The sequence below is a fragment of the Serinus canaria genome, chromosome 5, assembly GCF_022539315.1.
Source record: "Serinus canaria isolate serCan28SL12 chromosome 5, serCan2020, whole genome shotgun sequence".
NCBI classification, from domain to species: Eukaryota; Metazoa; Chordata; class Aves; order Passeriformes; family Fringillidae; genus Serinus; species Serinus canaria.
In genome coordinates, this window is record NC_066319.1 from 14,129,136 (window position 1) to 14,142,100 (window position 12,965).

At 41.6% G+C, this 12,965-nt stretch overlaps 1 protein-coding gene across 2 annotated transcripts; it reads right to left on the bottom strand.

Annotated features, from left to right (window-relative positions):
* Positions 1-291: 291 nt before the first annotated feature.
* TPH1 (tryptophan hydroxylase 1) lies at positions 292-8,829 on the bottom strand. 2 transcript variants are annotated; one of them, XM_009102221.4, is made up of 9 exons: positions 8,476-8,829; positions 7,034-7,134; positions 6,288-6,355; positions 4,865-5,061; positions 4,267-4,402; positions 3,644-3,770; positions 2,460-2,555; positions 1,918-2,051; positions 292-1,591 (listed from the first exon to the last, which is right to left on the bottom strand). In XM_009102221.4, exons 2-9 carry the CDS (start codon positions 7,130-7,132, stop codon positions 1,417-1,419), a joined length of 1,032 nt encoding a protein of 343 aa, XP_009100469.4. In that variant the 5' UTR covers positions 7,133-7,134; positions 8,476-8,829; the 3' UTR covers positions 292-1,416. The 2 variants fall into 2 exon arrangements, with proteins under 2 accessions (XP_009100469.4, XP_050831382.1); XM_050975425.1 differs by lacking the exon at positions 8,476-8,829 and having other exon boundaries at positions 7,034-7,295.
* Positions 8,830-12,965: the final 4,136 nt, after the last annotated feature.

Genomic DNA, 12,965 nt, shown 5'->3' on the forward strand with positions numbered 1-12,965 from the left:
CCTGATAAGATCTATGTATGACAAAAAAACAGTGCCTAGGGTGCACATCACAGATCACACCCTGCACATCACAGATCCCCCCTATTAGATGCACCCTGCACATCACAGATCCCCCACTCGAATGTCTCACATCCTCCACACATGTACATGCCAGAACAGGGGCAGCAGAAGCTTTGCACAGCTCTGAAAGGTGCTTGGAACTGTGGGACCCTCGACACAGGCAGTTTGCTACTGTGCAATGCAGACAATTCAGTAGGACACTGCTTCCCTACATTCCTAAAGTGCTCTTTGGGATCAGGTATGCCTTGCACTACAAGGCAGTTTCTTGCTTTCATAGCCACAGAATTCCTATTAAATGCTTGGGCCTTTCAGTTATAATTTGATAGATAGGGAATGAAGGTGCTCAGGTCAGGTAAAGAAGAAACTAAACATATTTGTGCAGCTTGTGCAGGTCAAAAAAGTGACTGAGCGATCAACAGGGTATTTTTTTTTACATAAAGTACACTGGTCTATGAGCTTTGGGTATTTTTTTAAACTTTGATGTTATTTTAGAGCCAATTAAGCTATTTTGAATTTGAAGTTGCAGTTTGGAAATGGTTTTGGGCTTTATGCTAAATCAATGCTTGATGGCTTGCTGTATTTTTTGCTAAATTAATTCAATCAGGAAAAAGGCAAAGGGTATCTCTGTAAGGAAAGGTCTTCCCTCAGGTGCAATATCAAGGACAGCAACAAAAATCCTGACTCTTAGCCAATACCAAGTGGCTTAAAATAAACGTAATTAGGATTTCATGCAACAGCTGTATCTCTGCCTTGTACTAGAATCATGCCAAACATCACATTTGCAACTCTTTGTGGCAAGAATAATGCCTTTGAAAGCAAGTTTTGACTCCTCCCTTTTATTATGTTGAACCTCCAGCTGTTTGTGTCCTGATGCCTGCATTGTAATCATTCAAGTCTCAAACTTAGTTGCACAGGCTTCGAAACACTGAATTACCACAGCTTCTGCACTGTCAAGTCTTCAGCACCATACAGGCAGTAGCACAGACAGCTGGAGTCAGAAACTGAATTCTTCCTAGGGTCAATTACTCCATATTTTGCCTCATAAGCCACCTCCTGCAGCATCTGATCCCAGCCCTGATCCACAGAGCACACTTTTTCTCCAGTCTAACAATTTCTCCATTCCCCTACAAGCTTCTAAAAGGCAACTCTGGACCTTTTTTACCTAAGGGGGTTGGAGGAATGCGTTTATGTGAGGAAATTTACAGAGAGCAACAAGATAAAATTGTTATATTCTCATGGGCCATTCACTCTTCCATGTGCAAAGGAGTGAGCTCTGCATGCAACACATTATATGCCTAGAAAGAAATCAGGGGGGGAAAGGGAAGAATTGGCTTGCAGCCCAGTGCTGGCAGGGTGTTAAACTTCCAGCTGCCTCCCCATCTTGCTGAGGGCGTCGCTGACAATGTCCAGCTCGTGGCGCAGCTCATTCACCACGCTGGCGATGCTCTTTGTGTCCTTCAGGACCTGCACACTCTGAGTGTAGGGGTTGTACTTCACCCCAAAGGGGCGCTTGATGGTTTTTGCAAACTCTCTGTTGAGGTAAAAAAAAAGAAAAAAGTGTGTTTTATAACCAAAAGAGGGTGTTATAAACAAGACATAAACCACAAATTCATTCTCTGTATGCAGCCAGTATAAATACCCATTTTTCTAAAGTTTTTCAAAATAGTCCTAATTGTTATATATCTCCCACCCAGTACTTGAAAAACCAAGAAAATGCTAACCAAAATTCCTTTACTGTGAAAAATAGTTACAAAACTGTGATAAGACTAAAAGGGTTTCGTGCTGCTGCAGAGAGACATAAAACCAAATCTGCTTTTATAAAAAGAAAGGGGATGGGGAGGGAGGCAGAATCTGTACCTCATCTTTTCCTTTGCTTCTTCAAAACTTTCAGAAACAAAGTAAACCTCCTGGAAAGTTGTGATGATACATTCTTGCTTGCAGGTGACCTTTGGATCAAAAGGTTTGACTTTGGCGCTGTCCGAGAGTGAGTGCTGGTAAGGTATTACCATGGGTCAGGGGAACATCACCATCCAAAGAATTCAGGAGGAAGATGACATGTGATAAAGTGAATAAAAAGGATTATGTGAAATGATTTTAATGCATCTCACCTTAAATTTTTTATCTGCAGATGAATAGTGATTAAAGCCAAAAAAACTGAATTATTCTGAATGGTCATATTCTGGCAGTTTGAGTGAGAAAAGGGACTCCACAGAATCAAGGCTTGTGTATAAACAAGAGCAATATTTTCAGAATCTGGTTAAACCAACAAAGCTTTGATTTGAAAATAGTTGCCTGGACAGCAACATCAAGAAATTATACTTCATAAAAAGCAGAGGGAAACAGTGGCAATAATAATGAGGCACAAAGAAAAGAGGCAAACAAGCAGTAGCCATTCCTACCTTGAGCTCACTAATGGAAGAGAGCAAGCCAGCCCCATAAACTCGTAGCTGCCCCTCTTGCTTGCACAAGCCAAACTCTACCGTGAAGAAGTAGCACTGAAACACAGAAGGAAGGAAAACAATTCAGCCTTCAGCAAGGACGCTGTGGTGAGCTAGATGGAAGCATTTCTATTTGTAGGTAGCATCAAATAGTTGCAAATATCAGAGAGTTATCACTCAGTTATCCTGGGACATTTAAAGAGGAGGAAAGTAATAATGGAAGGATGAAGAGCCACAGGATGGCATGTTTCTCATAAGAAAGGTGGATGTTTCAGATCACCCAGATGGGCTGGAAGATGCTGATGCCAGTGCAAACATTGAGGTGTAAATCTGTTTTGAGAAATACTGACATGAAATCACAGCCTCAGCTTAAAACAATCCCTGGATAGAGAGGATCCCTGGGTGAGTGAGAACAGCCCACTGCAGTTTGTTTCTCATTTGCTTAGTGTGCTGTAAAATTAAAGATATTCTGTTTGCTGAATTTCAGGGTTTCTGCAGCTATACAGGAAGAAACACTGTTTTCATAGATGGCTTATTTCTGCTCCCACTGAAGGTAGTACAAGTTTTACCACTAGCTACATGACATGGGAAAAGAAATTTTGTAAATCAGCAAGCTAGTTCTTGCATAACTGGCACAGATTATTTTTCATCAAAATCTACTTTTAATCTTAAAATACTCCTGCCAAGACGTCCAGAGACTGATATCCAGAAAATTAGTTTATATTCTTTTAATTTCTTGACTGAAAATATCTGATGCTAGCACTCATCACATTCAATACCATATAATTTCAAGAAATAGAACACTTTCAAATCTTTGAGTCATGTTCCCAGAAGAAAGAAGACTTTGTCTGAAAGAAATAGACCATAACATTTCAGTCTGCAAGAAGTAATCTACCACTAGAGGTTGAACCATTATTTGACAGTAGAGTGAAGAAAAATACCAATCATATAAGCTTTAAAGTGTTTTTTTTCCCTAGCATGGAAAATTTTTTCATGCTTTAAAATCCAGGGACCAGTGAAACACAAAGATCTAGCAGCTGGTGTGGCTAACGTTGACATGAAGCTCCAAATTCATTCAATGGCTTGGGATCAGCTTAGTAAAGCACAAAAGTTTTGATGGAATCCCCAGGCACTCAAACACTCACCGTTGCCAGTTTTTGGACAGCCTCATCTGATGCCCCAAGTGATGCAAGACCAATTTCCTGGGAGAACTGAGCAAAACTGGGTTCAGCCAAAAGAGGGACGTGGCCTAGGAGCTCATGGCAGGTATCACTGGAAAAAGAAACAAAACAAGAAATCTCCTGATTTGTCTCTGTGGCAAAGTGAAAAAGCAGCACCACTGAACAGATACAATATCTTGCATTAAACTTTATTACCCAAAAGACAGAACAACATCACCCATTTCTCTGAAAGCAGCTGAGCAGATCATACCAACCTTATATAAAGTGCATAAAATCAGATTTTCAAATGAAGGTGCCTAAAATTAAGGTCTGAGCTGCCCATGTGTAAGGCAACTGGATATTAACTGCACACAGTGATATCAGGAAGAGATCTCCAATAGCAAGCTGTACTTTTGAAAATCCTTCATTTATGAAGGTGGCACTTCAGCATGCTGTAAATTCATTACATTCAGCGTGAAGGCTGAGTCTTCAGCACCTTAAAAATAAGTTTTATGCTGGTGTTCTCGAACAGCTTTTAAGTAACTTGCTCTGGGCAAGCAAGATTCAAAACTTCCTCACAAATTCTACCCCAAGATTAAATGACTCACGGCTCTGGTGTGTAGAGAGGGTCCGAGCTGTGTCTGACATACTGAGTGCAGTGAAAAACTCGGAATGCCAATCCTGCCAAGAAGTCTCTGGGTGACAGATATCCAGCCACGGGGCGAATGGTGAAGCCTGTGCGCTCTGAAAGTGACCAGAGAAGCTGTATGTTAGTTTAGCACAGGATGCACAGCTTTCCTGCTGGAGCTCAGGTGACAGCCACAGCACTACCTTGCCTCAAAAGCTCGTGGGAAAATGAGGCACAATTAGGAAAATTAGGCATAGGCTAGGGTATGAGCAACATTTTTTAAAATGGCCCTACCTCTGTGCCAGTGGATTTCCTATGATTCCATGCCTAGAGTCAACAATACAGCCAGGTATCTCCTTAGCCAATCCTAACAATCTTTTCAGACACTGCCCCTCAAATGTCACTGCATGCATTGAAGAAACAATGCATTAAAACAAAAATGGCCAAAAGGCCTCTTAAAGGACCAGAATGAATACAAGTAATCAAGAATATTTCCTTGTGCACACAAAATTATGGGATTTGCAGTGGACCTCAGTTTGTTTTGAAAATCAGATAATTGTACAAAACCAGCAGATTACCTTTCAGGAAGCGGGACACATCTTCCAGCTGGGGGATATTGTCTTCCCTGTACCCACAGTGTTTGGTGAGCAAGGGCAGGTTTTTCAGGTACTCTCTGCAGGCATAAGTTGGGTAAAGATTGTTAAGCTCTCGGTACACAGTCCCCCAAGTCTTGATCTCCTCCTCAGTGAATTCAATCTTGGGGATTGGGTCACCACTGCAAGGAGAAGAGGAAGAAAGGACACTGCTTAGAAAATGGCTAATAAGAGATGCCTCATTTACCTACTATTAGTATTTAACACCTGTATGACTGTGACACCTGGCATTAGATTCTATGAAATACAGTGACACCTGTCTATGTTCTGGAAAGCTTTTAGTCTAAGGACTTGCCTTTTTTTCACTTTTACCAGTTGTCAGGAATCTTGGCATAGACCTCACTTAAAGCATTGGTCCTCTAAACAGTTTCTTAATTGTTTAATACCAAGAGTAAGGTTTAAAATACCTACACAATCTCTCCACAGCTTCAGGAGCTGATAACACATCATTTTCCTTGTTGGATTTCTAAGTCTGCAATAATTTTCCATTACCCTTTTAATTTGTTTTAAGAAAAGAGAATTTCTACATTTACAACGCATTGTGTGACAGCAGTTAAATATACACATCAGGTAAAAATCACGCTTCTGTGCAGAGGAGACCAGTGCCTGTCTGAGAATATTTATTCTAGTATCTCTTTCCCATTTAGTCCTCAGAACCTTGGGTAAAGTGGATTATGACAAGGCCAGTGTTACTCTGTGTTTCCACTGCCAGCTAGGGAACTGGCATGGAAAATGCTTTCCCAAAGGAATCTCTGTCAACAACAGGTTAACAGTAATCAGCTTGGGACTGTGGTAACCAGTTGCATTAAACACACAGTACAATAGAACTCTAAATACAGATTTTTTTCTAGGTCATTTTCAGTTGAGGAACTTGACACCTAAATTCAATCAGGCCACATGAAAATCCCATTTAGAAAGAATTTACAGCACTGGGTTATGAATATCTTACTGCTTTAAGAGCTCCACCCCCTGCCAAAAAGCATCTCTAAAGACAGAAGCTCTTAGAATTTATTTTCACAGAAAAGTTCTTATCTACACATCACACATGCTAGTTTGAACCAGGAAAGAAAATTCAAGTATTAACATTTGCTCAGAAAGTTTACTCTCAGTGGTCACTGGGCTGTACATGGGGATTTGCCTCCCCTCCCTCTCCTTTGCAGAGCAGCTGGACAAGTCACACAGCCTCAGCTGCCCTGATCTACCTTCTCATCTTGCCTTACATCTCCCTTCCCTTCACCTCCTTGGCTCTGATCCCTGAGCTGAGCCCAGGAAGGAGAGCTCCTCACAGCCCACTCTGCTGTTATTTCAAAGCACCCAGAAGGCTTCTTCTGGAAGAATTCAAACTTACTGTTTGTAGTTCATAGCCAGGTCTGCAAAATACTTTCGCCTCTTGCGATAAACATTGTCTTTGAAACCCTGGTGGGGAGAAAGGAAAACACAGTTCAGTGAGTTTCCAAGCCATAATAAGTAAATCAATTTAAAACAGGACACTTGACATTTCTTCAGTTGGGGAGTAGAAAAGTATGATGTGTAAGAATGAAAGGCAAGGACAGGAAACTCATAGCAGTGATCTGAAATGTTTAATAGGTGTGAATTGAGCAAATGCTCCAAAGTAGGAATCAGCTGATTTATGCAACTACATATTCCATAGAGAAGGATTCATTTTAGTTGTATCAGTATTTATACAAAGTTTGTTACTTGCACAATTATTCAAAATTACAAAACAAATTGCCCATTTTCACTGCCCAAATTCCAGTTTGGTTTCTCCAGTAAGGAAGAAAGAAAGAAAGAGGAGGAAGAAAACCTGCCTTAATATAACTTTTTTTTATCTACTTTAATTTGTGTGCGACCACTCAGGGCCCAGACCTGGAGTTCTTGCACAAGTAAGCCCTGCAGAAAAGCACAGGAACTGAATTCAGTCAGTCTTCCCTGAGCAAAAAAAGAGACATGAAATCCCCAAGAGAAGGTGCTCAGACCCCCAGAGATGCCATTGAGGGAGAGGAGAGGGAGGAGAAAAAGCTGCAATTTTTTGGTCAGCTCCATAAAGTATGGCTCCCAACTCTGGACTGGGTGTAGGGAGGGAAAAGTACTTACGGGATGGTCAGCATCCAAGTCAGAGCCGTACATCAGCACCCGGTTGGCACACTTATCCAAATCTGAGATCTTCTTCGGAAACCAGGGAACGTTCTCCATGCCTGGGGAAGGCATGGAATCCACAAGGTTATTAATAACACCCTGCACACCGAGGGAGGAAGCGCTGCTTTCAGCTACGGCTGCGGCGGTTACAGCTCACTCCGTAAATTAAAGGGGATGAATAAGACAAGGGAGGCCTCTGCCTATCTGGCACCAGCCTCCAGCTCACACTTCCTCCTCGGTCACTGCCACAGACTGCCTGCAGAGCACAGCCAGCTCCAGAGACTCTGGGAAGGAGAGCTGGCATGGGTTTCTCTGCTGTAGTTAGAGTAGCATCCAGAGGATCCCATGGAGACAAGATCGCCCTGTGTAGAGCTGCTGGGAATCTTGGAGGGCACAAAGTGTGAAAAGGAGAACAGAAGTGATTTGTCTGTGGTCCCTGGGCAGAGTGGGAGCAGGTTGGAGTCCTCTCATCATGTTTTACTGACCATGGGAAGTGGATGTTTCCCCATGGTTATGTACATGGGAAGCATCCAGCTTTGCCTTGAGGGGTATGGGAGGAGGAGGAACAGGAGGCCCTGCTGCCTGAGAGAGGAGCATCATTACAGTTTTGCTACCAACTACTTTGGGGGTTTGTTTTAGCCTAAGAGAGTTTTTTGCCAAGCCCTTGGCAGAGCAGTTAATGCACTGTTTTTCTGTCTCAATGCTCTTCAGTTTACTTTAAAAGGTCAGGAGACTGTTTAGATTGAATTTCCCCTTACTCAGGGCTAAAGTAAGCCATTTTATCAAAGAAATCCAGATGTCTCCTTCCCAAACACAATGACTGAAAAATACATGGGACCAGTTTCCTGCTGCCCTGAACTTTGGGCATCTCTTTAATTAAAAGTAAAGGTGTAAACACAAGGCGTAGTATCTAAAAGTAAAGGGCACCTCTGTCGTACTAATATAAGGAGCCAGTTATGATTAAAAGTGGGTAAAAAAGACAGCAAAATCAAGAACTAAATGAGGAAATTTCAGAATCCATCTTGCACTCTCCCCAGTGCCTGAACTGAACTGGGACCTGCCAGTATCACACCTCTGCCATCGTAGTGTACTCAACCCCTGCACTCAGACTTTGCCCACAGGCCAGCCTGCTTTGCCCTGCATGGATGCAAGGCTCCCAGTGGTGCCAGCTGGGCTGTGCTGGGAAGGGACAGGAGCACAGACAGCAGACACACAATTTGCAGCAGCCTGACACAGCCTGAACTCCCAGGTTCAGGCCAGACACACTCACACATAACACAGAAACAAGCACCTGGCAGCAGGTGCCTGAAGACACAACACAAGTGCAGGTGAGGCCATAAAAAGTTTCAAACCAACACATTTGGAAGTACATTTTCATCAGAACTGCCTTTTGTACCTACCATCCTCCTGGACACTGAAATGCTCTGTTGGGCTCACAGAGACGATGTTGACGTGGGATTTCAGGAGCTGGAAAATCTCGTTCAGCTGTTCCCTGTTACTGTCACAGTCCACGAAGATCTCGAACTCAGAATTTCGTCTCTTGGACTTCCGTGACTCAATGTGTACCAGATTCACATGCTTCTCCTGTTTAGTAAGAAGCAATGTTCTCAAAGAGATAGGCTAAAAGCAGTTGGCTGAAAGTTAAAATAGTTTTTCAAAGTAATATTCTACTGCCATGAACTATTCACCATCTCTGTGAAACTATTTTAGTTAATTGGATCTCTTGATAGCAATTTGCTTCTTGGAGGGGGGGAAGGTTTGATTTTCTATTCAGAAGAAAATGAAAGCAAACCTGTGTTCTTTCAGTTTTATTTACATTCAGGAAGCCCATAAAGACACAGTCAGGAGGTTTAAATTCACAGACCTTTTTCTTTCATCCTTCCCGTAGGAAGCTGATTAGCAAAATTCACCAAAATGCCAATCAAGTCACCATATAATTATCTCACAAGCAAGCAAGGGATTTAAAAGCAGTAGTTTTCATAGTAGGGCATTCATTTCACTTTTCTTTAATCTGAAGAATTATTTAATCATGTGTTTTATAGTAGGAACACTGAGAAAACCCCAGGCTAAAGCATGCAGAGCCACACACCAGAGCACAGTGGCACTGCACATACTCCTCACACAGCACCTGCCCAGCAGCTGTGCAGTTGCAGCTCCTCTGCCACCTTCAGTCTGCCTGGGCAGTGAGGCAAGGGCACTGCACAGAATACAGATCAACACCCCAGGTGTCTACCTGCCATCAGCAGGGGCTTCAGACCACCTCTTACTCCCAGCAAAACCACTGACTGACAATCCTCTTGTCATGAGGGGAAAAGGCAAACCTCTCTCAGTGTTTAGTCAGTGCAGATAAGAGTTTTAGCCAGCCATCATCTAATTTCTGTGGCACACATTTGCCTTTGTGGGTAATTTGGGGTGCCAAGTGGGATGCAGGTTAAGAATCACATCCTTAATAAATGGATGTAATCAATTCTTATGTGGACCAAAATGACCCTTACAATTTAAAAATGCAGGACTGCTGTGATGATCATAACATTATAACATACATACCTGAAAGAGTTTTAATGCTTTCACAAGTCCTCCAACTTCATTCTTCAAGGAAAAAATGATGGCTGTCCTTCCTCTATCAGATGCATAGTCTTCATTCTCTTTGTTATCTTCAATCATCATGTAAGCTGACTTATTTAGCTAGATGCAAACAATCAAAAAATAATTTGTTTGAATGGGTAGAAGTGCAAAAAGTGTAAGTTTTTACATTTCAGGGTGTCTTGGGTAATGCTGGGCTTTGATCAACCACAAAAGGAAAATTATGAATTCAATTATTACACAATAATAGGAATAAAACTAGTCACAGACAGAATTGGCGAGAAACTGAAATACCAAGATATCTTTTTTTTTAGTTGAATGATTTTATGGACATCTTTATTCATTCCCTAGGATGCAGAAAAATATTTTCAATGTACAGTTTATAATTAGCATTGCTACTGGGAGGAAGGGGAGCAATAAGATGTCAGCAGAAATAGTACATTGAACAAAAACACTTGTTAGCAAGTTCAGTGAACAGTGGCAAAGAGAATAATCCAAATCCCACAGGACATAGGTAGGAAAAGATTAATCAGGATGCAGTAGATCAGAACTGAAAAACCACTCTCTTGTTACAAAACTGTAAAACGCTTTTTCCATAGGGCAAGGAGACAAACCTAGGGATGTAAAATGTTTTGCTGACCAGAATCTCTTGGCCATAGAGACAGTCCCTCTCTGATCAACCACAGCCAAGCTGCTCCATCTGCCATGTCCCCTAATTCGTGTGTCAAACCCTTGGCACAATCATCCAAATCACACACTAAAAATTCAGACACCCCACACTGTCACACCGTGTGGTTTGGTACCTCACTAGTGAACACACTCCTGGCTGTGTGGAGATCAGCAGCTATCACAGATCATATTCTTAGCTACATGTAACCAGGCCACAAATAGAGATTATACTGAAACGGTAAAGAATGGAGGAAAATGCAAAGTAAAGAAAAAATACAAGGCTTATGAGCAGAGGCTGTCCCTCATATGTCTTCAAACCTTGCAAAAAAAAAAGAATAAAAGGAGAGGTTTCTGAATGAGCCAGCGAGAAAGAGGGAAGGCACATTATCGCTATTTGGAAATATTTTTTGATCTGACACATCTTTAAAGGTCTCACTAACTTGAGACATTTTCAAAAATTAAAAGAGGAAAAGAAAATCGCAATCAAAATGCACCAGTTCCTTTGATTCCCATATACAGTCTCTCCAACTTTACTGATGTAATGAAAATTTTTGGATTTCTGACTGGGATCCCACTTCTAATGAGTTGCCACAGTATGATGAGCCTGGACAACAGTGTCAGGCCATCACACTGTTTCTGATCCACCAAAGTCAATGACCTCCATCAGCTTGAGTCCAGACACTGAATTTTCTGCTGGCAGAGTGTGGCAAGCCCAGTCAGGGTTCAGCAGAGCAGCCTGCAGGTTTCCAGCCCACTTCAGTGTCAGATCACCATTTCAAGAGCCAGGAACAGGCACTGAGCAAAGGCACTTCGAGCCTTCAAGAAAATAAAAAGCTACAAACACCACGATTGCATACAGGTCATGAGCTGTTTTCTCAAGCACAGAGAGCCATTTGTGCGAGCCAAATCCTGTTCAGATGGTGCTGCTGTAGGAGAAGCAAAGAAGTCTCCACTACAAGTCGAGTTAGGTGGTGGTTTTGAAGGCAATAAATGCAGGGCTGGATTATAGAAGAGGCTAATATGCAGCCTGTTGGCTTGACTGCATGTCTAGGATCATTGGCTTCAGCCTGGGTCAGCCTTTTTGAGATTTGGCACAGTTGCATGCACAGCCGGGACAGACTACCTGCACCAAAAACTAATGCTCCTCCTTTGTGTTTTGCTGCTGCAACTTGCCCTGTGTCTGGGATCAGATGACAACATCTATGAAGTCATATGTTTCAGAGATCAGTGAAGAAAATCAAAAAAACATAGAATGTTCTTATATCAAGCTCTAGAAGTCACCTCTAACTTAGGAATTACAAGCTGGACAAGAGAAACTGAGATGCTTGCAATGCTAAATACACACCATACACATGTTTAACCCTACACCAAAGCTCACCTTTTGCTTTAATTAAAATGAACTGAAGACAGTAACGCAGCAAGCATTTGGGTGCAAGGCAACAGGAGAAAATGGTAACACAGAAACAATTCCTCTCCTCCTGTGGCTGCACTTCACTTATATTTTAACCTCTATCAGTAACCCAGCAACTTAGCCCTAATAAAATCTGACACTTTCCCTTTGCATGGTAACACATTTGAACTTTTTGGAGGGTGAAGGGGGAATTAACATTGCATTGATGTTTTTTATTAATTATGCAAATAATTAACTGATTTTCCACCAGGGTGACTCAGTCTTGATGAAAATACACAAACACAAGGATATTCTAAGCCCTTTATTTAGATAGATAATTAGGTGCTGTCCAGTTAAAGATTTCACTTTTTGGGACCCATAGCAATTATCTTCCCTTTCTCCCTCTCCCCAAAGGATGTTCACAGAGAGAAAGATATACGAGGGTGCACATTTTTGCTTTAATTCTTTTTATGAATAGATAACCAAGATTTTAAATTATCTAAACATATTTGCCTAAAAAAAATCACATTTCAATTCATAAATTGAAGATGAAATATTCTTTTTAAAATATCTTATACTGATTTGATTGACATTAATAATGATTAATAAAAAATGTCAATGGGCATTTTATTCTTCCCTTTAAGTAGCTTCTTAATTTGTCACTGTCCTTTTGACACACTTTTAGGAAAGAGTGAGCACACGATGCTAGGAGTGACCACAACTAGACATCACATTACATTTTCCAGCCACACTAAAGTTCTTCCTGAGATTTATCTCTCAGACACCAAAAGCTGTGCTGAGCCGCTTATTTGGCTTCCAACTATCTGAGGGATACAGCAAAGCAATATTTTTATGAAATTTTACTGTCAGCATTCTTGTCTTCACAAGGAATTTTACAGACTTTATCAACTGCACAGTATCAGGAACTGCAGCCAGTGCTGCTTTTGTCTGATCTCTGATGCACTAAGCAAATTCCCACTATAAAGGGGAATATTATCAATAAAAACAGTGAGTTTTATAAATAAAACCAGGAGTGAGTTCTTCTGAGCTATGTCACACCCTCTCTCTCCCAAGCAATGATACACCAAAAGTTGCTTTTGTTCTACCTTAATTTCATATGCTTGCATTTACACTTTGAGATTTTTTTCCCCCTCTAACATCCAGAAACAGCAGCTCCATCCCAATCCCAGCGGCACTGCACTGAGCGCTGCCACCGACGCCACAGGAGCGGCACCCCAGGTCTCGCCA

What these genes read in the sequence shown, in the direction of transcription:
- TPH1 (XM_050975425.1), bottom strand. Translation starts at nt 7,147, where the DNA reads ATGCCTTCCCCAGGCATGGAGAACGTTCCCTGGTTTCCGAAGAAGATC. An exon ending in CTGGCTATGAACTACAAACA is followed by an intron (nt 5,062 to 6,287) that starts GTAAGTTTGAAT and finishes TTCTCCTTGCAG; the next exon opens with TGGTGACCCAATCCCCAAGA. An exon ending in CTTCCATTAGTGAGCTCAAG is followed by an intron (nt 2,052 to 2,459) that starts GTAGGAATGGCT and finishes ATACCTTACCAG; the next exon opens with CACTCACTCTCGGACAGCGC.